Genomic DNA, 25,872 nt, shown 5'->3' on the forward strand with positions numbered 1-25,872 from the left:
CGGCTCCAGCTCTGCCCATATTGGTAGAGCTGGAGCCGTGTTGACCTATCCCGAAGGGCTAATGGCCGATCTGGAATAAGAACAGAATGGAATACTTTTACGTTAAACTTGCCTTGGTGGCGCAACCCACCGCCACGTTCGAAAGGGGACGCTCATAGTATCCATCCATCCATCCGCTAGAATCAATGGAGGTACAGCGAGCGCCGCGCGGAATGCAGTGGTGCAACTCAGGCTCTCTAAAGGAGTCATATTCTACCCCTGTATAGCTTCAAGCGCGCTAGTGGATGCAAAAGGAGAGAGAAAGTCACTCATCAGTGCGATAACTACGTGTAACTCCGCTTGTACTTATAGATTCGAAAAAATTGCGCAGTGAGATATTTGTGAGGCGACGTCCTTTAGTAGTGAGGCCATTTTATGATCAGTTAGAAAAAAATTCAAGACCCCTTTAAAGTGTGTCTAAAGAAAAATGCTATTTCAGCATAGGAGGATAAACCATTATTGGCAAACTCGATTTGCCAAACCGTGACAGGTTTAAAAAAATTAAAGCCAATATTAAGGGCTGCCTTTTTTTTTGCACCAGCATACAAGAGCCGTTGCGTCATTGTGCCGTCATGAATTTCTATGTACTTTCTCGCATTCGGGTTGCTGCGGCACAGTAAATGGTCTGCATACCTAATAAGTTCACCCTTTCGCTCTTCTAACATACCATGAAGTCCTGCTTTTCCTATAAATTCTCGCTAGGCCTGAGTGGACGCCAGCAAAATTTGTGACATAATGTCGAGCTGGTGCAAGGAACTTAAGGTGACTCATTACTAGTATTCGACATTTTAGAGCGCAACTCTTGGGAGCCCGTTCCCTACGGCGGGCGTCGGCATCCTGCCTCGTAACCAAGCGAACAAGCACAGCGAAAGATGAGAACGCGGATCGCAAGCCGGGGGAAGGGGCAAGCGGTGAGAGCGCTTGGAGCGCGAGGAGGAAGGTACAGCGGAACCTAGAGGTAGAAATCGGATGAGGGTATGGCGAAAGTGTGAGAAGAAAAGCATAGTGGTGCTCACGAGTGGCGTTGTGGCGACGATGGCTACGAGATGGCGCCAGAGTTGCGCGCGTCGTCTTTATGGAAGCAAAGCGCAGCGTGAGCGGATCGAGGTTGTCTGCGGCGGCTGCTGTGAATCGCGCCCACGCGTCACTCACGCGCTGCCTATCGCCATTTCCTGATTAGCGAGGCAGTCGTGCCACACTTCGCTCCGTTTGGAACGTGCCGCACGAGACAGATTGTGTGCGCCAGCGAATACATCGTGAAATGAAAACACGTATAAAGCTGCGCTCAAATTTCACATTAGGGAGTATCGTAATCGTCGGTGCATTTTTTTAGCCTTATCAAGCGTCCCCTCACGATAAGAGAGGCTTTTTGGCTTTGTATAATAGACTTTTTGCATAATGCCGGCACCTCTGTGCTCACATTGTGTTCCCGCCGCCATCGTGATGGATAGGTATGCGGGCGACCACACGACAGACTTAGCAAGTTTGTGTGCCGCCCGCGCTCTGGCTACAGGTGTCACTGAGTTTACTGTGGCTGTGGTGTTTTCACTTGCACATAGCGTGCTCTCCCCATAACATGGCCATGCGAACGCAGGTTTGGTTTCCTGCAACGGGATATAGGGAATATCTTAGGTGGGCGCGTTTGCACCACGACGGCATCGTTGACTGCTACAAAGTTAAAGTGTCGACGGGAAGAAGCCTTCACTTCAGCAGGTACCACTTTTCTGAAGCCTAACGTCATTCCAGATTCCATCAAAGGGAACTGCATGAAAAATAGGGAAGCAAGTCATTGAGCGCGGCATGCTCACATATCTTGTGTACTGGTCCAGCATTCCCGCGATATCATGATCTAACACGACCGAAGGGACCTCGCTAACGCTGGAATATTCAGCCGCATGATCGGGCAGCTTGTCGCGGCCACCATTGCCCCGCTGTGATGATTATGTTGTGGGCGCAGGTCAGCCAGACGCACAAGAAAGCAACCAGAGACACAAAGAGACGTATTTACGACACGAACGGCACATGGGACGAATACGGGAACACGAACTATACAGATAAGCTGGATAAGTGTCACGCGCGAGCACTCACAATTCTAAACAGGAGTCCGGCCTCGTGGCGACGGCTCGGCGGACTTGCTCTGACGGCGGTGAGTACTGGCGGCGGTTGAAGCTTAGGATGGCTCCAGGACGTAGCCTGGTTCCGGAGCGTTAGCTCTGGGTCGCAGCCCGAGCTCGGTACCGTAGCGGTGGGATGAGAGCCGGGGCGAAGCCCAGCACAGCAGTGGGTGAAAGCCGGGGCGGCGCCCGGTTCGGAGAACAGGACCAGGGCTCTGGGTCGTAGCCCGAGCCTGGAAGCACGGCAGCGGTCGTGCGAGCGGGGACGAGGCCCAGCTCCGCAGGACCCACGACGGTGGCAGAAGCCGGGGCGACGCCCGCTTTGGAGAACCGGACCAGGGCTCTGGGACGTGGCCCGAGCCCGGCAGCGGTCGTGCGAGCGGGGACGAGGCCCAGCTCAGCAGGACCCGCGACGATGGTAGAAGCCGGGGCGGCGCCCGGTTCGCAGTGCAGGACCGTGATGCCGGGACGTGGGCCGGCGTTCGGTCCGCTCCATCTCGCTGCACTGCCAGTTCTGTCAGCCTGGCTGCCCCGTCGTTCCGATGATCTCCCCCGGCACGCGCACCGACCACGCGCACCAGCGACGCTCACTCCCGCGCTTTTCGGCCCGCACACCGAGCACAATCATTAACTGGCGTCCTCCTACCACACTTCCCCCCTGTTCAAGAACGACGCGGCGGTGAGGTAGGACGCGTCGACTAAATATGCGTAACACAAAACACAGAGTGCGGAGTTCGTCCGTTCGTCAGTGAGTTCTTTCTTATGGTCCGGTAATTTCACTTTATACCACGTAATGCACTGCACTCCACTGTTCGCAATGTTGACTAACTCAATGTTCCAAACACTTTACATGAATAAACTTGTTCTCTGCACACATTTGTGAAAACTGGTCATTCAATTGTCCGAGGGCATTCCTAAATATTATTCCTTTTTATTCTACCTGTTGCATATGCACTTTTTTTCCGCCTTTTTCGGAACTCCCATGCTTGCCTATTTTCAGCCTGTTTCCTTCTCTTTCCTACGCCTACAGATTGATTGTACGGCTTGGAATGGCTTGGGTAGAACTCTGGCTTCTTTAAATTTTTCTTGGACGCCTGCATCTTGTCATGTACCTGCGTTTTATGACGCTGTTTTCCTTTCCATCGCCTTTGAATCTTCTTCCTGCTCTTACGCATTCTGTGCAAGTTCTTCCTGCCCTTACACGTTGCCTTACATCTGGGACGCTTCGGGTATCTGCTGGCTTTCTCATTGCTCTGTTTCTTGGAATCTAAATGCATCATTATGTCTGTTGCCTGGCGATCTCTGGAATCATTTTTGATTACCGATTCACTATAGGTGCGAGGTGAATCTACTTTTTTCTCTGCTGCCCTCTGCTCCTCGTTTACGCAAACCTCTATTGGGATGTCAGCCATCCTCTTCAGCTGTTCCCTCTGCATCAAGGGCTCCTCAGTGGTGACCTTCTCTACGCCGTCACGGGTGCTATCGAATCTGCCAACTTCTTCTGGCATCTTTCTCATGTCGCGCAGTTCTGCTACGAAAACGTGCCTACTCTCCATCTTGGTCTCAGCCTCACTCTCTTTCATTTCCAATGCATGCAGCTCTTCTCGCAGCATCTTGAGTTCTTTCTCTTGGGGCTGCTTCTTCTCTTCGTAATCTTGCTTAGCTGCAGCAGGTTCCGCTAGTCGAACAGCCTCGACGCGTATCCTTTCTTCCTCAATTAGTTTGAGGTTGCTCACCGGTAGTCCACTATCTAGCACGTTTAAACTGGTTGTCTGTTCTTGAAGCTTGAGCTTCAGCAGTAAAACGCGTTCCTCGACTTGCAACCGTCTTTCCTCGAGCTCCATGATCACGCGCTCATCTTAACGAACTTGCGCGCGGAAGCGTCTTTCTGTTGCGCAGTCCGCGTCAATCCACTCGCGAAGAGCGGCGCCAGCCAATCCCATGTGCTTGCCGATCGCGTATAGTCTCTCAATATCCATGGTCTCCTCCCGTGCGTCTAGCTGTCAGCAAGATGTTAAAGCCGATCCTGGCAGGCTCGCCAAAATTGTGATGATTATGTTGTGGGCGCAGGTCAGCCAGACGCACAAGAAAGCAACCAGAGACACAAAGAGACGTATTTACGACACGAACGGCACATGGGACGAATACGGGAACACGAACTATACAGATAAGCTGGATAAGTGTCACGCGCGAGCACTCACAATTCTAAAGAGGAGTCCGGCCTCGTGGCGACGGCTCGGCGGACTTGCTCTGACGGTGGTGAGTACTGGTGGTGGTTGAAGCTTAGGATGGCTCCAGGACGTAGCCTGGTTCCGGAGCGTTAGCTCTGGGTCGTAGCCCGAGCTCGGTACCGTAGCGGTGCAATGAGAGCCGGGGCGAAGCCCAGCACAGCAGTGGGTGAAAGCCGGGGCGGCGCCCGGTTCGGAGAACAGGACCAGGGCTCTGGGTCGTAGCCCGAGCCTGGAAGCACGGCAGCGGTCGTGCGAGCGGGGACGAGGCCCAGCTCCGCAGGACCCACGACGGTGGCAGAAGCCGGGGCGACGCCCGCTTTGGAGAACCGGACCAGGGCTCTGGGACGTGGCCCGAGCCTGGCAGCACGGCAGCGGTCGTGCGAGCGGGGACGAGGCCCAGCTCAGCAGGACCCGCGACGATGGTAGAAGCCGGGGCGGCGCCCGGTTCGCAGTGCAGGACCGTGATGCCGGGACGTGGGCCGGCGTTCGGTCCGCTCCATCTCGCTGCACTGCCAGTTCTGTCAGCCTGGCTGCCCCGTCGTTCCGATGATCTCCCCCGGCACGCGCACCGACCACGCGCACCAGCGACACTCACTCCCGCGCTTTTCGGCCCCGCACGCCGAACACAAGCACGGAAAAGCCCGCGCATTTCATCTCTCGGCCCCACACACCGAGCACAAACATTAACTGGCGTCCTCCTACCACACCCGCATATGATTCTTGGCTGAAGAAATGTGACTGCTCTCACCTAAATGGTTTTAGCCGAGTGACGCAGCTATTTAGAGTGGTGCGCTTTAGCTCATTCTTGTAAAAACCGCTGTACACATTCATTTAAGGATACTGTATGACTGGTGAGTCACAGCTGTTGCCTTAACAGTTACAGTTAGCGTGAAATTCGGACGAATGGTTGGCACAGCCACGAAGCAGCCGAGCTCTCAAGTGAAGTCAGTGCATTGAACGCCGTACTGAATTTTGCGCCTGAACACCTTGTGGCCAGAACAGTAGACACACTGCTTGGATAGCGGCACGCAGCTGTAGGTTGGTATGTCGAATTTCACTGAAGAATCGCTGAAGAAACAACACAAAACATACATGCACGCGGTGCGGCCGGTAGCCGACTATACATAGCCTGATAATGTCTATCCCTCACAATGGCGGCCAAAAGCAGAGTTGCCGCATTTGTCTCTTTAGTGTCCATTTATATCCATATTATATTCCTAATTATCAAGAAAAAAATGACTGACTATTTTTACTCTATAAATGGGCCATAGAGACCAACAATGACTCCGTACAGAGCGTTGCAGTGCGCTTTTCGAATCCCGCAATACATGTGCAATGTCAGTAGTTGCTTTGTTGAGAAAGGAATTGTGATTGAAAGATCCGCAATTTTTTTTTCGGCAATTCATGTCTCCTGCGATGAGGGAGGTTTACCTTGAACCATGGGCTCACGATATCGGATGTGATCACTGACTAAATCAAATTTTATTTTGTTTTTATAATATGCTCTTGCAGGTTGGCTTCAGTAATGTGTAGAGGAATATGTATTTCCTAAAACAAGTTAGTCATCTCGCCCGCTAGAGCCGGACTAGGAAAGAGGAAAAGAAGAAAGAAAAAGCAGGGATGTTAACCATGGGCTTTGTGCAGTTCACTGGTTCAGTGGGAGAGTACTCGCCTGCCGGTCAAGGGATGGATCGTTGTACGAAAGGTCTTGCTCCATAGGCCCAGTTTGGATATCAGATGGAAGCGTTACAGCCTGGTTTGTGTGAAAACCTTTCATGAAAATCTGTTATTTCCTGTTTCCCAGTAACTGGAGAGACATCTGCGTTACACGGAAATCTTTGTAAGAAAGCGAGAAAAGGGTTCTCCTCTCCTCAATAAAACGGAGAAATATCTACTAAAATTATCATGGACACTACACAAAGTCTAGAAACTAACAAGAACAAGACTTAGACTTTGATACAAAAAAAAGCATAAGTAGGTATCGGAAACGCTCTAGAGTTATAAGTTTTGAACTAATGCATGCCAATCTAAAGAGTTTGCAAAAGCATTGCGACATGCTGCAAGTTCAGTTGAAACCATCCCTACAATTCTTGCTACATTTTAATTTTGACTGAGACTAACTAACATATCCCATATGCAATGCTCTCTGTTTTCGTTGGAAGGTTTCAATATATTTTTTTGTGTAAAGGCGTGTGCAAATGTGATGGGTTATTGTCATTTGTAAAAAAGAATGGGTTTGTGATCGTGAGCATACATAATTTTATGAAGCGGAAGTTATGTCATTTCGGTTGAGAATAGTGAGAAGGAATTTGTTAGTGTGTCGTGTAGGCCACCTGCAAAATATTTTGCTTTTTTAGACCAACTCTCGAAAATTCTCAAACAACACGGTAACAATATAACGTTATCTAATGCAGTGACTTCAATATTATATTTCTGCTTCATTCAAACAAAGTGTAACTCATTACCCCACTCTTTTAGCAAGTAATCACATTAAGAATCAAATTCAAGACTTTACAGAGCATTGATATTCTTGGTGAAAGGATAACAAGGACCACATGTGCACTAGGATACCGAAGCTAGATACGGTGGCATTCGCAATTAAGGAAAGGGTTGCCCGCCATTGTGCCAGGTGCTCAAAATTAAGCTTTGTGGTTTCCTTAGGCATTGGGGGCACGCGAAGACTCCCCTGTGCAAATAAGTTATGTGGCCAGGAGGACACAAAGTGAAATGATAGTTATTCTGTCAGCAGCGAAATTAACTAAAATTAATATTTAACTTTTTATTGACTACAGTAAGTGGGTATGTTTGTATTCAAAAGTTAGAAGCAGTCGTGTTTCTACACAGTTTCACTTGCAAGAATTCTTCTAGCATGTCTGTGCTCTGAGGTATCCGACTCCAAATTTTAATTGTTGTTCGAATGATTACGCATGCAAGACAGTGAGGATCGGCGCAAAGCTCCACCCTGATGTGACGCGGCTGCTGCGTGCGGCGTTTAGTCTGACAACAGGGCGGAGGCATAGGCAAATATGATAACTGTTCCCCTTCCCCTCTCGGCTGGGTCACGTCACCAAACACTCCTCTCTCATTGGTCCGAAGCGCACACAGCGTCACGTGCGCTTCCACAAATGAAACTCCTGCTGGCCCGTTTCTCACATTCACCTTTCTTGCTGCGCATGACGCCAACTGCGCGAAACTGAGCAACGAGCTAAGAAAAACTAATACTTGCAAAAAAGCAAGTCTAATGCTTCTTCCTATCATAGGAATGAACGTTTATTGCCCCTGAAGACAAAATAACGTTTGATGAAATAATATCTCCGGCAGGCATGACATATACTGTCTTTACATGAGAAATGATGCCCTGAGACTAAACTGTTGCGTTATGCTGCAGCTTTCATTTATGCACATATTTCGTTAACCAAATATTTAAATGGTTTCGTTTCTTCTTTGTCCAGGTTGGCCGCAAGAGATCCGAGCAAAGCACATGTCCTGTCACAATATAACAACAGAGGAAGCCTTGGAGGTGAGGTCTTCTAATTGACAGCAAATTACAACACGATGGTGCGAGTAAATCACAGACCGTATTGATTTGGGAATCGCTATTTTTATCATTTACCTTGCCAAAAGGCAAGGTACGTATACCCTCTATTTTGTCATGCAGTTCAGCCTAAAGTAAATATGGCCTGGTAAATTCTCCAAACATGTACTTTCCTGCCAACCTAGATACCAGCGTGGACACTTTCATGCGGCTGTATCTGGGCGTACGGCATGAGACAATGCTCTTGCGACGAGGCCTCCCTCGCTCCACATGGCACCGTCGTATATTTGGTGATCCGAGTACAATAGAACAAATTAAGTATTCGCTCATCAAGCAGCCTCTCTAGAACGTGGACCAATTTGTTGGTTTATTTGAACAGGGTGGCGCTTAAGCTGAATATTCTATGAGATATTCAATTGCACTTTATAATCTGTTTTACAAATTAAGAACTTGCATTGTCACGCTTCTACTTTCGTTCTTGTTTCGGGTTTTGAAGTTGAATTTAGTTTATTTCTCACACAGGGGCATTAATGTAGAAAATGACGTGCAGAGGAAAGCAGGAACCAGTTGTGGGAACCAGTTAACCTTGCTTACAATTTTGGCACGAATAGATGACGTGCAACACACAACGTAATAGTTACACACAAGTGGACGCGCAAGCCCTTAAGCATGGTGGAAGAAAAGGACTAGGAGGTAGGGTAACGGCAATAAAATTGAAACCACAAAGACTCGGCCCAACACGTGATCACGCCACGGTAACTTTAGTGTCTTCCACCGGCAGCATTACCCTCGCTCAGCGCTCGCTCTTCCGAAAAGGCGACGGGTGCGACAGGAATCTGTGGTTGCTCACCTCCCTATGTTGCAACAAAGACGATGAATGTGTACGTCGCGATAAACGACCGAAATTGCACGAGCGTAACAGGAGAAAATGTGCACAGAGTAAATGGCAAAGCACCCAGATAAGTGCGCATCGATTAAAGCCTACCGGGAACCGAACACACTGAGCCGAGTCTGCTAAGCGCAGGGTCCTGTGCTGGGCCGACATTTCGAGAGTGAAAAGTGTAAGAGGATGACTTCAAGGAGACTTGGCTTGCGAAGGCTGGCTGCATGACGCAATGCTATCTCATAGTTTATTTTCTTACTGCATGCCTGTAAGAATGCTGGTACCAAAATTATGTCAACTTTCTTTGCTAGGATGGTTTAGGTAGTAGACTCTGACAGCCTATAAGCTTAACTTTGCCGGTTTTTTTTTTTTTCAACAGTAATTTTGACTTATTGGCACGACCGCTGCGCATGGTGTACGACAGATCTGAAGCCGAATAAGATGCTTTTGAAATGAGTTGTAACATTTGTACTACCTAGAATTACGCACGACATTTCTTTCTTTTCACAACTCCATAATTTAAAATTCAGCGTCAGACGGGTATTAAATTCTTGCCATTTCATTAAATTGCTAAGAAACTGCCAGCGAACCTCAACTTGCTTTGCTCGGCATAACCTAGCTTCTTCGAATGCAGCAACACTAGCATCCATCAGGTAGTTTAGGGGATGTAGCGTTCTGCTGTTTGTTCCTCATAGTCATGCACGCAGACATGCACGCAGACATGCACAAGACCGTTGCATTTATTCCTTGCTCCGCCATTTGTATGTCAATCATGGCCAGATTGACATACGACACGATTTTCGGAGAAACGCTTGAAGTGTGCACCAGAAAGCCTAAATTCAATTGCTGCTGTCTGCTAGAACCTGCATAGTAGCCCACATGCAAACACGGGCCGTAAAGTCTCGCGAATGGGTTATTCTACTACAATGGGAATGTTGGGTGGCTTAAATGCGTTTACTTCCATGCATAGGACATCAACTGTAACAAACGATTTTTGAAGACAGTCCTCCAATAAAAGGGGCAGGACTGACAACCGCAGCACCTCGAGTTTTATGCTGCGTACATTCAGATACGGCAGTAGTTGTCTTTCCATACAGGGTGTTTCTACTGCCATGTGCCAAAGATATGCGTGCGTTGCCAGAATGCAGCCGATTTGGTACTCTTAGTTGTCCTCTCGAGTAATCGAGGTACTTTTGCTGCGAGCTTAAGTCATTTCATTTTTTTAGCCAAAGTATTCAATTAAACGGAAAACCTTCACTGGAGATGATAAATGCCCTATCGAAAATATGTAAAGATTTCTTTCTAAGAAAATAACGACTGTGCTTTCCATTTTCTGAGGGTCGAAAAATAACACTAGAGATCTCAAATTGTACCACATGAGTAGGCACTTGCGTGCTGCGAGATTTGTTCCGTGTTGCCAGTATCCAATCAATTAACTGTGCTGAACGCTGACCGGCCGTATAATTATTAGCCGCAAGGGAAAATGATGACAAAGATTCAATGCTTCTCATGTGCTTTTTATCGGTATATCCTAAGGCTTCATTTGCTCCTCCCGTTCAGGAGACAACAAATTTTGAGAAAAATAGGAGCCAAGACCATTGTCCTCGGTTCAGCTGCGATGCTTACAATGTATACACTCATCCCATCTGCACGCAGACAGGATTTATTCACGCATACAGAATGTCTCTAACGCAGACATGCACGCAGACAGGATGTGATTGAAATTTCTGAGAGAAAAGCTTGTGACCGACAGCTCTCGGCGTCTGTACTCGAATGCAGTGGAGTGAAGAGCTATTTCTCAGGCGAATCTTCGACGCAGGAATCACCTAGGAGCGTCCCTGCGCGCCTTCCGAGGTCGCGCGATTTCGGAGGCTGTAACTATTGAAGTTTACTGTTTTCTTTAGTCGAGAGGCTGCACCGCGCTTCACTTGTTGGCTATAGTTACTCTACTCGGTGGTACTCCAGGGACCGAAAGAAGAGGGTCGTGTAGGGGTTGGTTTGAGAATAGAGGGGTTAGTATCTGTTGAACTCCTTCGGGTATTGCCCGCTCTATTCTATCGAGACAATCGTTTCTATTGTAAAAGGCTGAACTAACCTGCCCTAACCACTGCGTCCAGCGTGACCGGTCTTACGACGCGCACAAGGCCAAGTGCATGGCCGCCGTGCTGCCCTCTGTGGAGGCGTCGAAGCGTGAGAAGGAAGCCTGCCGCATCGTCGTCGAAGCCACCAATATGAGCAGCGCCGCGTTCTGGACCGTGACCCAGGTAAGGAGTGGGCTCTACTACTTTCTGTTGACGTCTACACAATTGTGCACGCCAAGGTATACGCATCCAAACCATGCAAGAGCACCGAATGAAAATAATGAAACGCGTCGCACATTTCCGAAGACACGTCTGATTGGCCCTCCTTTGCAATTGCAAATTGGAATAATATTTGCACAGTGCGATTTGTGCAAGGAGTTGGACAGGAGAGGTCGGGGTGCGTTCTCCCTGTGCCACTACGTCACCATCTAGAGGGTTCACTTGACATTGTATTGTGCCAGGCATGTTTTTCAAACGGCTAGAGTAGTGCTTTTCAAGTATGCTGGACATGAAATGGTTGATGTCGTGTAGCTGGTGTCCTTGCAAGGAGTTCATGAGCATGGAATGAACATTTCGTAAACTTGACAAAACTTCAAGTTCCTAATCGGTTCTGTGGTACGTTCTTGATAATTTGAAGGTGCACGAACTTTGCTGGAACTGTATTCTCAATGCAGAGTATCAAATGTGGCCTGAAAGTGACATCCTACGAGCATTCAATAAAAGGCCTGAAAGGTTAGGTTAAGAAAACGCGGGAGAGGACACAGGCGACATCGTGATGAGTAGGCGAAAGCAGGTTGCTAGACTAGCCAATAAAATGCGTAGGGATGCAAACAGTGCTTTCAGAGCTAACGCTAGTTTAAGATATTCAATCTGAAATTCAAAGCAATATACTTTAGAACATCTGTTCAATCTCATTGCATAGCACACATTGAGAACACCGCCAGTTGAGAGCGATCACATAAATGTTCGTAAGGATTTCCGACTGTTATGCAATGTTTCCCAGGAAATTCTTAAATAATAACAGCTTAAATGTTTCAAGCAACACGATTTCAGCGAATCGCCAGAGCCTACACAATACGCTCTTGGTTCGCGCATACGTCTTGATGCTATGACTCTTCAATAGCTCGAAAATTACCCTTATACATAAGAAATAATAGCCGTTACAGATGAAGACGAGGGACGCTTTTACAGAGGGTGCTTCACAGCTGACATTGTAGAGCTATATTTCTTCCGATTGTAAAATCCTGTGGAAAATCAAAAGACCACAAAATACAAGAATTTCCTAGCATAGAAGACTAAACCTAATCAAGGCTAGCACAAAATTCAATTAAATTAGACAACGAACAGACACAAGATGCGCACGAAGGTTGAAATGTGGTTTAAGACTTCGAGGGACTAAACCAATTCCATAATAGACAGGCGCAAAGTCATTTCTGAAGTACCGGCATCCCACAGGGCTGCATGCCTTTTGAAGTCCTTTTTATTATTTTTTGCTACCATATTCCTTCTGGCAAATCCCACAACTACAAAAAGAAAAAAAAAAGAAATCACTTTTAAGATGCCTGGTAGCAATTCGAAATACAGCATGCAGGTACACAGCAGCATTGCGGAACCATCCATCGTTAAGTAACAATAAATATAGAGTGTAGACCGCGGTGGAGCTTTAGTGGTACAGTGTTGTCGTTTTCAGCATTCGGTGGTGGCGTAAAGGCAGTTGCTCAAAAAGAGGGGGGAGAAACAACAGTGCACATATCTAAATCCGTATTCATCGCAACAACGGCGATCAAAGCATTGAATAAACCTAAGGGGCTCTTTGTTCTTGTACATGGCCATAACGTCGATAACGTCACCATTATTAAGCTCTCTTGCCGCGGCAGTACTACAATTAGCTCGACCAATAGCTAAAAGACTGTTTTTCATTATTCATCGCACTTGTGATGATCAATATGCGTATATAGAACATGCGACTAAATTAACAATGCTATCTTGAAGATTGCCGGAGGAAAAACAGCGCAGTTAGATCTACTCTTAAAGGGAGCCCCATTGTCTCAAATTTAGGGACCCTACTTGACACAGTTCTGCAATAGTATAGGAGAGAAGTGGCTGATATCACGCACTATGCCAGGTATGTATGCATAGGGGAATAACATGGAGGCGATCATATCTCAGCTGTGGTCGATTGCGGAATATGAACTGCGGGCTCCCTGTAAGTGTGTACAGTGCAATGTGCGTCAAGCCATGCATGGGACATCGCTCTAGAATATATGTAATTTTCTTTCAGGTCCGAAGGTGCATAGCGGACAGCGTGATGTTTCCAGACGCTGATGAGGTAAGCCTACATTTCAAATGAGAGAGCTATATAAACAAGGAAAGTCAGGGAGACTAATCAAGGTGTCGCCCGGTGGCTATACACTACACGTAGAATACGGGAAGTTTAATTAGATGGCTTAATCCACGCTTGCGTCTCATTTAAACGCGGCTTGTCTGTGTCATTCTGTGACCTGAAGACAGCTCAGCGCATATCATGTTTTCAAGTATGTGCTTATTACCGACTGCTATGTTAGGAATGTGAAAAAAAAATTAATGTTACCGTTAGATGCTGAAAGCAGGATCTCCATAATGTTGACAAATTTACCATGTCTCCTTTTTGGTGTGGTAAAAACTGCTTTCCTTTGCATAAACAAGTAGATGAAGATGTAACATCATGGGGTGGGCTAGCATGTTCATGCTGCCTCCCTAATTTAAATGGTATCGCACGGTATTCAAGAATGACTTCACGTGTGGTTATTGCCGCCTGTGATAACAGAATGACGTTGTTCAAATTATTGCAAATTTTCTGAAGGAACCAGATTATGACGCAGCCCCTTTAACGAAGTTCCACAGGTATTCAGTCATATTTGGGATGCATATTTTGCGTAATCGCTTGCAGCACGGGTACCTGCACAGATGCTGGACTTCTGAGCTGTGCATTTCGTCGAATCAAGTACCCCTCCCCCCCCCCCCCCTGGTCCCCAACCCCATAGCCTAATAGCGGCGTGGTTCTGACGCCAGGAGTCTTTGCGCAATGGTGCTACGGATGGTCACTACGCCTGAAAGACGTGAAGTCAAACGTCGATTCAATGAAGCCGAATTTTACATTTTCTATCTAATGCAGTGCTTTCGATTCTGCCACACAATTTCGGAGAGTTGAATGGGCTGAAAACCCTGGAAAAGACAAAGTGGTCTTGATGAATCTGTAGATAAAACGCGGGAAATGTATGGGTATATCCAACTTCAGTTCATGTGATGGGCGCTATAGACCTGGTAAGAAGGTTTGCTGCTCACATGAAGGAACACAAGACGTGCTCGACGCCTCAGGCATTATAAGTCCGATGAGTGCGCACGAAGGCAAAAATTGTGGATCTTGTAATTAAGAATGAATATTAATTATTCGCAATAGTCTATAACTTCTTTTATTTAACAAAGTTCTTTATTTAACAAAAAATCCGGGTGTGGTAGACTTTGTTAATTCAAAATTTAATGGTGACGATGGCGTTCTGCGCATTTTTTAGCCATTCTCATCCTTGTTCGCTGTAAAACAACATTTAGGTCCCCAGCCTTGCTCTGCTTTACATATTCACTGCATAGCGTAACGTGATGCAATGAATACATTCTTACGGATCAGTCCCGGGGAGTTACAGCGGTCACCCGAGAGGCGCGAAAAGCTCGAGCTTCACAAGATTCGCGAGATTAGATCTTGGCGATACGTAAGGGATTATTGTAGTGCGAAGGAATAATCACAAAGAAGGCGCACAGGCAAACGTCACCGGAGCTTACGTCACTGGCGATCCTTGTGCAGCTAATTGTCAGCTCGTTCACGATTCATTGTGAAAGTTAGGCTTAAGGACACTCTAAGAGGAGGGAGCTGCTATGTAAATACATGGAAGCGGGGAAATCGTTTCTTTCAGCATCTACTGCACTGAAGTTAATTATGCTGCTTTGCATTTGAAAGTAAAGCTTAAACTCTGCTAACTGTAGTAAGCAGATCTTCTTGAGGGGATGTTAACTTGTTTTGCAGTAATTTTTAATATCATTAAATTTTAAAAAATTATGCGTGGCTCTGCAATCGCAAACAACCGAGACCAGCGGAGCTGGGGGAAGCCTAGTAACGTAGTGGTAAACCACACACTTAGTCTAACATTTGCGGGGCTTCCCCCATCTCCGTTGGTCTCGGGTTTTTGCGATAGCAGGGCCACGCATAATGTTTGACATGCCGGTGCAGTTTGAGACTGCTAAGATTTCTTTGTCTACGCGAACTCTCGGCTTCCCACAATCTAAACTCGGGATCTTCTCTTCTGCGACGCTTGTTTTCAGCTTCCTTAGCTCTCGCTTCAGGATCGGATCACTGTCGACGCTTCCGTTCACGATCAGCTTCTCGACGGCACTCCAGTCGAGTGGCTCCTTCCTCGGGAGTCCTGACGGTAGTCTTCTCTTCGCCATTGCTAAGTAAACGCCATGTCACTTCTTTTTCCACTTCGAGAAAGAGGACCGCCGAAGCGAGGGCGTGGGTTTTATGGGAAAGTAATGGCGTCACACCACCATTCTGTACATTGACCCCCCCCCCCCCCCTACCCGGGCTGACTGGGTGGGGGGCTTTGGTTTGGGCCAACGGTCCTCCCGGACAAGGGGGCCGCTGTGAAGCGGCACACACCGTGCTATTTCGCGCTTCACACAAACAGCCATGTCGGTCGTCAGGGACACGAGCCCATCAGATTCCTGGATTACCTCGACGGAAAAGGTGTCAAGGCAAACAACCATGGAGACAACAGAAGCCGTCCGCGGCGCAGCGCACTCTGCTGCGCCAGCACCGGTTCCAACTCTGTGTTCCACTGAGGCGAACGGAAACACGTGGATCGACTGGCGCATGCTGTCTAGTCGAGTGACCTTAGAAGCATGCATCATAACTTAATGGAAAGCTTTCCACCTGACTCATCAAAAATCACAGCAGGGCGAGCCCACACTTCGAGAAACTTCTTCTCGCCTAGGTGATGCCGCTCCCGGGTGAAGTGGAACCAGACTTCCTTCCGTGCTTTTCCAAGCACTTCGTGAAGACCCGGCGCCCCTCCCCCGAAAACCGCATCACAGCGTGCTAACCAAACTTGGTATGAGCACTCGACAAGAGAAGCACGAACTGGTTGATCGCCTGGCTAGGCAAAGGGTGCAGGAAACGAACTGTCTGAAATGGAACGCCTGGGAGACTAAACAAACTAGCTATCCATTGGAGGAGAGCAGCAGAAAGTAAACACTGCGAAAAGATGTGAACTGTATCCTCTCGACCGCCACAAAAGGGGCACACTCCACGAGCCGGGATAGCTGTGAAGGGTCGGAAGCTAATCGGCAAACAGCCTCGATCGTGCCAGGCGGTACATGAATGTAGCTCGCCTAGCGTCAAGGAAGCTTGCCGTAATGAGCTTCCAGCTTGGCCTGTGAAAAGACAGGTCATACCTTTGGCAATGCGAGGGAAGACCGGGGGTAAGGATATCAACTGGTTCTTGGAGCGGAGTAGAAATTACATCGATGTCGGAATGGACCTTGTGAAGGCGTGCCAACGAATTGGCAGCCATCGCATAGAATGGGGACGGGGTTCCTGAGCGAGGCACACAGTGAGAGAATGTTCTCTGGGAAAACAAACGTAGTCTAGCGCTAAGAAAGAAGGAAGTAAAGCTTCGAGTCAGGAGCCTATCTGAGCTAAGGGCAACCTGGGTCCACCTGATGTGTAGTGCAATAGCTACGATGCCCAAGTCGGGAATTCCAAGTCCTCCCTTATCCTTGGGCAGCTTAAGCACCTGCCTACCTACACAACCAGTTGTCCCTTTCCAAAGAAACCGAAAGAGAACCCTCTCCAACATGAGATTGGTTCGGGTTGGAACAGGAGACACACATGCTACACACGTGAGAAAAGAAGAGACCTAAGAATGTTCGCTCTAGCTGTCAATGGACACGACAACACTCTGAACTCCTGAATCCTGGTTTCAAGCATCTCTTTAGCTTGCTGCCAGTTTTCAGAAGACAGACCGTCTGGATCGAAATGGAAACCGAGAATGCGCAACCGCGTTTTCACGGGTAGACCATGAACGGGCTGCGGGCTGGACGGAGTGGAGTTCAAGTACATGGCTGCACTTTTTGACCTATTCAACCTCGCACCACTCGCCCTGCAGTAACTATTGCTAGTAAACGCCATGTCACTTCTTTTTCCACTTCGAGAAAGAGGACCGCCGAAGCGAGCGCGTGGGTTTTATGGGAGAGTATTGAGGTCGCACCACCTGCGCCCGCCGCTCCGCTCCTTCTCACCCGCTAGGCTCCACCCACGCTCGCCGTGCCGCTCCCTCTTTCCCGCTAAGCCCCATCCCACTACCACCTGCCTCACTCCTCGTCGCCACCTCGCATCCGCCATGCTGCGCGAGCTCGGTGCGAGCTGCCACAGTTCGGCGAAGCTGCGGACGACGGAGTAATCATTATACCGAGGTTCTCACAGCTCGGCTGTAAAAAATGTTTACAGATACATTCAACTCCCTAACTCAGCTATAAAACAAACGATTTCACAGTTTGTACGCTGCACCTACTTAGACATTCAAACCGTACAGAAATTATTTATTATACATGATCCTAAAACATATTCCTAACTTTCGAGTACGACTTTTGCGAAACCGTCGTAAACATTGCAACAATTTTGCGCAATCTACAAGCTTTTATATTACGTTTATGCCCTTAAGGTGCTCTAACAAATGCAGTTTATGGCCAAGAGCTACTGATTTCTAAATATTGTGCTCCTTTCTTTTTTTGCTAAGCAATCAATTGCTTGTAAGCAATATTTTTAAAAAATGTTGATTTCTTACAAGCAATCTTCGTAAAAAATGGTGGCCACAAATCGAAATTCTGCTTCCTACAGTCCGCAGAATTAAAAAATTTCTCTTACTGCCGACAAATTTCATTCAAACTCGTTCTGCAGTTTTCTATTGAGGACAGCGCTTTCATACTCATTTTTCTCTTCCCCAGTACAGCGTACCCAACTGGAGTTACTCTCTGGTTAACCTCCCCACTGCCTTTCCTCTGAATTTATCTCTCTTCAGCGTTTCTACATGTATACGAATAGGAAAATTGTAAATGTGCCAGAAAGAAAGCTTCCGCTTTGGCCCAATTCAAAGCTCATAACTGCTCTTTGCGGCATGAGAAAAAAAGAAGTCTTCCCATGTCCAAAAAATTAAGGTAAGGCATTCGGTAGACGTGCTTCCGCACTTGCAGGAGCAGCTTGACCTGGAGTCCAAGCGTGCGCTATGCCTCCGCGAGGCACTCCCAGACACGCCGGAGGCCGACAGGGACGACGCATTTCGCCGTGCGGCCAAGGAGGCCAACGCCCTCACGAAACGCCACACTGACCTCAGGCAGAAGGTGAGCGTTTGGCAAAGGATTGTCTTTAAGAACATTTCACTCTGTCAAAGAGTTTATATGGGTAAGCTCTGCCGTCATGAAGAGAATGCCGCATTAATCAAGCCAGTGAAATGCGATGAAAAGTTGAAGCAATCATACAGATAAAGAAGATAAAAATTACACCATGTACCGATAGGTATAACAGGCTGTTGATGTTATTGTTTTGGGGTTCTCTGCTATGAGGGGTGGAGATGTCGTTCTGGTTCAACACAGCCAATACTTTGCAAGGCATCGCAGACGTCGATAGGCTAGAATACCGTTGCGGATTCATTAAATACTGCTTTTCCGTGCCAAGGCTATTTGCGAATTGTCGCAACTCGGAGCACCAGCTGCAGAGAAAATTGGACCAATATGTGTTTCCTATTAGTGTTTTGCCTTCAAAATGTGAATAGGGTTAACTAGGACAATGGATGGTGAGGCTGAACGTGGCGTTATAACTTCATTTATTCTGGTATATGACACCTATGTCACCGTCATTTCAAACAATAAATCCTCGCTGCAACCTTCACTGCGGTTTCTCGTCAACCCTCACATTCACTCCTGACAAAGGTGTTTCTGCAATAATAAACCTAGTTTGCATCTGAGTGGACTATAGCACTAGGTAAGGCCGTTGATTAGAATAAACTAAGGCGCCATTGCTTTAATTATAGACAATGTAGTCATTGCTGGGAAGCCACATATCTGAAGGGATCGTGAGAGCGTCTCTTGCACAACCAGCTTCAATATAGATGCCGGCCGTTTAAAAGCAAATCAAGCATCTGAACATATACGCGCGCACGTGTGACGGCCTCTGCTCACTCTGTAGCGAAAGAACTTTATGTAAGTTTTTTTTTTTTTGTGCATGTGATATGCAGCATGTGTACCTGTCCTGGTACGAGTACGCATTTGTTTCTTTCCTTCTTCACATTTAGCAGAGAAAAACAAACGACGAAACAGACGCGGAACGCGGACAACAGAAACGACATGAGCAGGCATAGTTATCGTTTCTGCCGTCTGGGTTCTCATTGGTGCGCCACAATTATAGTCAAGAAACATGCACCAATAAGCCGAACAGCGGGTTCTATCAGTCTGTCGTCCTGTTCCTTTATTTTTGTGTAGCCACCGATGATTTCAAATGCAGACGTCTTGGGTACTGCCGACAACCATGTGCGCACACCGTCAAGGATAGACATGCGGCTGATGCGCAGGACGCGCGTATAAAGTTTCTTTTCCGCGCGTAGGATGTTTACCACGCAACACGGCCCAGATAAGTCAAGTTGGTTCTCAGCAACGTGACAGGTGCAATATGTTGGCAGGCTACCGCGTTGCCCTACCAAGGCATCGTTGACTGCTACAATGAGAAAGCGACTAATGGAGAGGGGAGCCTTGACGGCAAGAGCTTCAACGTTTGTCGAGTCTTACGTCATTACGGATTACATCAGACCCAAACTACACGAAAAATAGGCAAGCAAATTAAGAAATGCCGAATGGTGCGATATATTTTGTGCTGGTGTCGCACTCCTGCGAGGTCACGATCTAGCATGGCCGAAATGGGTTCTCAAATGCTAGATTTTTCGGCCACATCACTGGATCAGCTTTCACGGCCACCACTGTCAGGCATATCATCCTTGGCTCAAGAAAGGGGACTGCTGTTAATTGCCTACGCGGTTTTAGGCGAGTGAGGCAGCTCATTAGGATGGTGTTGTAGTTCGTTAGCGTAAAGAACGCTATACACATTCCTTTAAATCTTTGGTGAATAAAATCTGCTTTATAATTAAGTGTTACAATTACTATTAAATAGGCACGAAGGGTTGGCACAGCTATGAAGCCGCCGAGTTAACAAGTAAAGTCTGCGCATTCAACGCCATAATGAATTTGTGCACTTATGAATCCTTACCACCCGTACTGTACACGCAGGCACACTCTTGCATAACGGCACACAGCTGTAGGTCGACATGTGAAATTTCAGTGAAGAAACGGTGGAGAAACAAAAAAAAGAAACATGTAAGCACGTGGTGAGGTAGGTAACCGGCTACTATATAGCCCGCTCGTGTCTATAAATTCCTCACTATGTTGGCCGACAACCAACATCTGCAGCACAGGGTTGTCGGCATTATGCAAGTCCCCCATTCATCCACTACAAGTACCTCACCGCTACAACGAAATTGCTCACCCTGGCCAAGATTTGCATAAAAGAGTAAATGGCAATATTCGTCTCATTTTGTTCCAGTTGGAAACCTGCATGCACGAATACCTGCTGCACATAGAGGCAAGTGAACACTTCTACAACTCTCTTTTTTTAATAAAGGTTTTCATTTTGCTGTTCATGTCATCGGCGACTAATACCAACGCACTCGCCAGCTCGGCCACATTGGTGTCTTGCAATTGCTGCTAGTGATAAAGTAAGATTGAGTTGAAGTTACAAAATACAAGGCTTCTAGAGGCGTTATAAGTGACCTCCGAGATGCTCGGCACACGTCGTTCGATGTTCAAGACATATATAGGAGGCCACAGACCACCAAGTACGAAGGAGATGGTGCTGTTAAGACGCTGTTAAGGCATTTGGACTAGTGGACAACTACTGAAAAGGTGTTTACACAGATATACAAAAGACAAAGGCGTGTCTCCTTTTCGGCGAAGGCTCCTTGCAGAAAAAAAACACATCCGAACTCCTCTATGAGCCTTTGTGGTAACCCCGTGCGCAGCTCTTCAACAACGCATAACTTGGCAAAGCAAAATAGTACCCTATAGTTAATTTCAGCGCTTGGAAAAACTATCCTGTCGTTAATCATTATTCAGTGACACAATTGCACCAGATAAACTATTTTATGATGTTCAGTCAACTACTGTGTGAAGAACCCCCTCCCGTGGTTCTTCGTGGAGAAGAACCACGGGAGGGGGTTCCAAAACGTGTCAAAACCATGAAATGATTATGAGGCACGCCGTAGTGGGGGACTCCGGAAATTTGGACCACCTGAGGTTCTTTAACGTGCACGTAAATCTAAGTACACGGGTGTTTTCGCATTTCTCCCCCATCGAAATGCGGCCGCCGTGGCCGGGATTCGATCCCGCGACCTCGTGCTATGTGCCTTACTGAAAACATATAAAGGAGTGTCAGCGGCGAAACTACTTTTGATAAGGTTCTTTAGGGTAAGGGAAAGCAGTATACTTCAAAGAACATCATTTCGCTCTGTATCAGGGAAATAAAAAGCAAAATAAAAGCACGTCACTGCCGCCTTACTTGCAGTGACGGCGGAATTCGAGTATTTTATCAAAACGCAAACATCTCCAAGCCATACCTGAACTGCTACGGATGGCAACACGGAAGGCCTCGGCTTACCAGGGGCGAAATTTTCGAACATCCCACTTCACGTTCTATTCTTTTATTCCTTCGTCATATTGTTATGGACATGACTCGCACGTCGCAGCGCTGCCGCTATTGCCAGAATCAGCCATTCGACGCACCGCGCGATAAGAAAAGAAGGAAGTAAAGTAAACCGTAACGTTGCTCGCCACGGTGGCGTAGTAGCTATGACGTTGCGTTGCTAAACAATAGGTCACGTGCTCGATTCCCGGCCGTCGAAGCCGCATTTCGATGGAGGCAAAATGCGAAAACGCTCGTGGACCTATATTTATGCACGTAAAAGGTCGCCACGTGGTCAAATTAATCTAGGATCCTCTCCGATATGATGCACCTCTTAATCATATCGTTGTTTTGGCACGTAAAACACCAGATTTATTTTAACTGTAACGTTACAAAATACGAGACCTTTTTGATGTGTGCAGTGAAATTTCGTTTAACCGCCATTATCTCGTTTTCCGTCATCAAACATCGTCTGTTGTGATTGGACACCAAATCCGCGACTATCCGCTCGAGGTCTAAAGAAAAAAAGAAAGCTGCTTTTGAAAGGCGAATTCACACGCCGCACATGTCGGCGGTTCACTGTGCCAGCGAGCCGGATCGGATTCAGCAGCAATGCACCGCAATCGCTTTCCATCTGAGCTCGTCGCAGCTAGAATTCATACATCTGAGCATGAGCAGCGCCATTCTTTGTCGAAGTAGAGACCAGGCGATTCGCTTTCGTTGCGTCAAGTCTACCGCCAGCCACCATGCGTCGTGTCTGCCTTGATTCACACAGCCGTCATCCGCCCCGTCCCATCATCGCACTGGCGACCGTCAAGAGAGAGTATTTCCTAGCTGGTTTACCTTCAAAAACAGTACGCCGGTGACGTTATACTAGCATCAGCCAACGTCTCCGCCATGCCGTTGCTTGGTGAGATAAACCGGTGAGGAAGAGCTCTGCTCTCTCCTGGCAGACGCCTGTGCAGTGACAGTGAAGGGACGGATGCCATCTATGTGAATGAGGCCTCTCTGTGATCATTCAGAGATCTCTCTGAAGGCTGTGCCACCGCAGAGTCCCTTCGTTTTCCGCAGGAACAACGCGAGTACCGTCAACTCTTGCCCGAATGCCAGAGAAAGCTGCTCCCCGGACTCGACCCCAAGGACCTACAGGAGACACTCGACTTGGCTCTCGAAAATGGGAATCTCAGCCTTTACGTTCAAGTAAGCCATCCGAAATCTTCATCTCAACCTCTAACGCCGCCAAAATTCTCCAAATTTCGGCGTGAAACTTCGCAGCACCATGGAGCGCTCACACGTTCCTGCACGTCTTACCACACCTGTTGTGGTTTTTATGAGCGGCGACTTGTCAACGAGAACGCATATTTATGTTCGATACGATCACGTCCGTAAATTTCTGCAGCTTCCCTGCACGAGACACTGCAAAATCCTCCGATAACGCCCACCAGCATCTCAAGGTTAACATCCGCGGCCCGGAAAAAGCCATAACCTTAAATTGCTTCAAATCAGCACAGCTCTGGCATCAGCGGCGATGACACCCAGGTAGCTTGTTGCTCATCCGATAAAGAAAACGCGCATGTACTCACTACGCGAATGAGTTGCGCCTCACGTTGTGCGCCATAACCTGTGCTAATTGACCTGAATGGAATAATGCAAGCTTAACGCGGAACTGAGTCCGACCACTGACACCTCCGCCGCAGAAGAACCACGCTTGCAGACTGCGGATTGTATAGGAGATTTACCGAGAGCCTTAGAAGCTCTCAATGCAGTGCTATCAGCCTCATTAGAGCGACTGATGACGCTGCCTGTGCAGTCACAGTTGTAAAACAATCAACCATCATTGATACCAGTGTTCACGATTAGATGCAGCGACGATCGCTTTCTGTGTATTAGCGTCTCAGACGTATAAACGTGGATTCAGAAAACGATGCTCAAGTCCCTCATCTAGAGGGCTCCTTTCAGGCCACTAGAAATGGAAAGCATGCACTCTTTTATATCTTAGTACAACCAATGTTTGACAGTGAACGTCTGCGATTGTGGGCCTTGGCTTCTCATGTCCGTAAGTGCCCCATTCTCTTGCCCTTGTTTACTTTTCGCCCCCCCCCCCATGAAGGGTAGCAAATCGCAGGATGTATAGATTTACCCTATTGATTTGCTTATTTCGTGTATTTTCCTCTATGTCACAAGGAACGCGTGGAAAGCACAAAGACACCAGGCTCTGAAACCCACGTATTTGTGTCAGTAACAGAAGGGCAGCTCTAGGAAAGACGTTCAAGACTGGGCCAATATGAAACCTCAAATCTGAAACCTTCAGCGTCCAAGAATCTTGGAAGCCTTGTGAGAAGAAAAATCTGGCAAGAGCGGAAAAACCCGAGTGTGCAAAAAAGCATAAGAAAAATTTGTAGAACGCAGAACATTTGTGGTTTAGTGCATTCCGTTGTCGTGCAGGAAAGATTATGCTGGCCCCACCAGCAAATGCAATAACGAACAGTTAACAACACAATTACAAGGTGAACAAAGTGCCCCATGACGGATTTCCTGCACTTCAGTAGCAGATGTGTGTGTACCGCACATTGTTTGACAAGGCTGGCATTTTATAAAAATAAAATATATAAGGACGTGGCTGCCCACTTAATCGTAGCAGCTGAACATATCGACACACTTAGTAAGTCGTGAGTAAGCAAGTCATCCATATCGCGGTCCCTCAAACACAAGTTTTTCAGCGCAGTTGTCATAAAGCGCTATGGTAGCATTTGTGTGTACTAATGAGGTTTTCTAGCTATTTTTACATTCTGTATTCATCGAATTGGCTTCTTACACGTCATCTGTATGAAGGCGTCTTAAAGAGCTTTTCAGCCTGCATAAAAACAGGGATGCGCTTGTGCTGTCTACAATGTGAAGCAAGATATCGAGAAACGTCGAGCTTGGCTACGTTGTGAAGCAGGACTGCAAAGAGCACGTCACAGGACACAGAAAACCGACACAGGAGTCATAAGACAGAGGGCTGTCCTGCGCCTCTTTTCTTTGTCCTATGTCGCGCTCTTCACAGCGGTAATACTTGACGATATGTGCCGACTAGCCTAAATGAACACGCTGTTGACTACATTATTGTTCATGTTTGTTTCTGTTGATGTTGTTTAAACGTTCATGTTTCGTCCATTATGATATCCCGTGAAAACGTGGTGCTCAAGTTACTGCACTGTCCGGATGGAGGGGATGGGATGACAAAAAAAAAAAAAAAAACACCCGGCGTGCGCTTAAAACAGCGCTTCCAACCCTAGGAAAGTTTCCCTAGGTTTAAGTGTTTTAGGCCTTGTTTAGAGTGTGTACTCCATAACTTCATGACTTCCTCCCACGTTAGAAAAAGCTGTCGTCAGTTGAAAGCTTAAGCCTAATAACATTGCAGTGTTAGAAATGACTGTAGTTGGGTGACCAGTGTGAAAAAGCGGTGGGAAGCCTGAACGCCGGGTCGACCGTTTGTTTGAGGCATAAACTAACGCTCATGGTGTACGAAGGGAAGGCACCCAGAGCTGCGCTCGGCTGAAGGAAATTTCAGCTAACATTGAAATGTCGGTGCGCTGGCACTATGCAACTATACGTGCTCGAAAAGTTATGTAGCTGAAAACACATTTGCCTGATGCACATCGGTGAATAACTCACTGCATAGCTGTGCGCGTACTTCAAGACAGTATATTGCAAATTTATTTTCTTGTGCTGTTGCAGATACATACATGTGTCTACCTCGAGACGACTAAAGGACAGGTAAGCGGTGCATCCGGCGCATTCCTCAAATGAACATGGCAATATCAACTTATCTCAATTCTCATAATTTATCGTACGTTCTATTTCCAGAGATAAATTTTATGTATCTTTGCAAAATACTTAGAGGGATATGTATACAGGATGACAGGCATGGAGTCTTGATCTGCTTCGTCAGGTCATTGTTAGCGACAAAAATGCAGTATTTCGCAGTTTAAGGAAATTGCAGACAGTTTCTATAAGCGGTGTCATAATTTATAGGGTGTGCTAGCTAACGTTAGCCACGCTATTCAACGACAGACAATACTTAAAAATCACGCGCCATTCCACTGCTGTGAAGGCTTTCTCAAAGATTTGCCGCAGTGCGACCCGCGACGGCCATGTGTTTAGCACACGACATAGAGGTGACACAGAATTTAGATC

At 47.3% G+C, this 25,872-nt stretch overlaps 1 protein-coding gene across 1 annotated transcript in view; it reads left to right on the forward strand.

The window, feature by feature from the left end:
* Positions 1 to 5,965: 5,965 nt before the first annotated feature.
* The window catches only part of LOC119462290 (uncharacterized), a 65,535-nt gene continuing 45,628 nt past the window's right edge, over positions 5,966 to 25,872 (forward strand). Inside the window, exons 1-8 of the mRNA XM_049673245.1 lie at positions 5,966 to 6,089; positions 7,837 to 7,904; positions 10,920 to 11,066; positions 13,165 to 13,212; positions 18,165 to 18,311; positions 20,560 to 20,598; positions 22,765 to 22,893; positions 25,414 to 25,452. Coding sequence (XP_049529202.1) covers positions 6,005 to 6,089; positions 7,837 to 7,904; positions 10,920 to 11,066; positions 13,165 to 13,212; positions 18,165 to 18,311; positions 20,560 to 20,598; positions 22,765 to 22,893; positions 25,414 to 25,452 — 702 coding nt within the window. The 5' untranslated portion in view covers positions 5,966 to 6,004. The remainder of the gene's footprint in view (positions 6,090 to 7,836; positions 7,905 to 10,919; positions 11,067 to 13,164; positions 13,213 to 18,164; positions 18,312 to 20,559; positions 20,599 to 22,764; positions 22,894 to 25,413; positions 25,453 to 25,872) is intronic.

The sequence above is a fragment of the Dermacentor silvarum genome, chromosome 8 (genome assembly GCF_013339745.2).
Source record: "Dermacentor silvarum isolate Dsil-2018 chromosome 8, BIME_Dsil_1.4, whole genome shotgun sequence".
Classification (NCBI taxonomy): Eukaryota; Metazoa; Arthropoda; class Arachnida; order Ixodida; family Ixodidae; genus Dermacentor; species Dermacentor silvarum.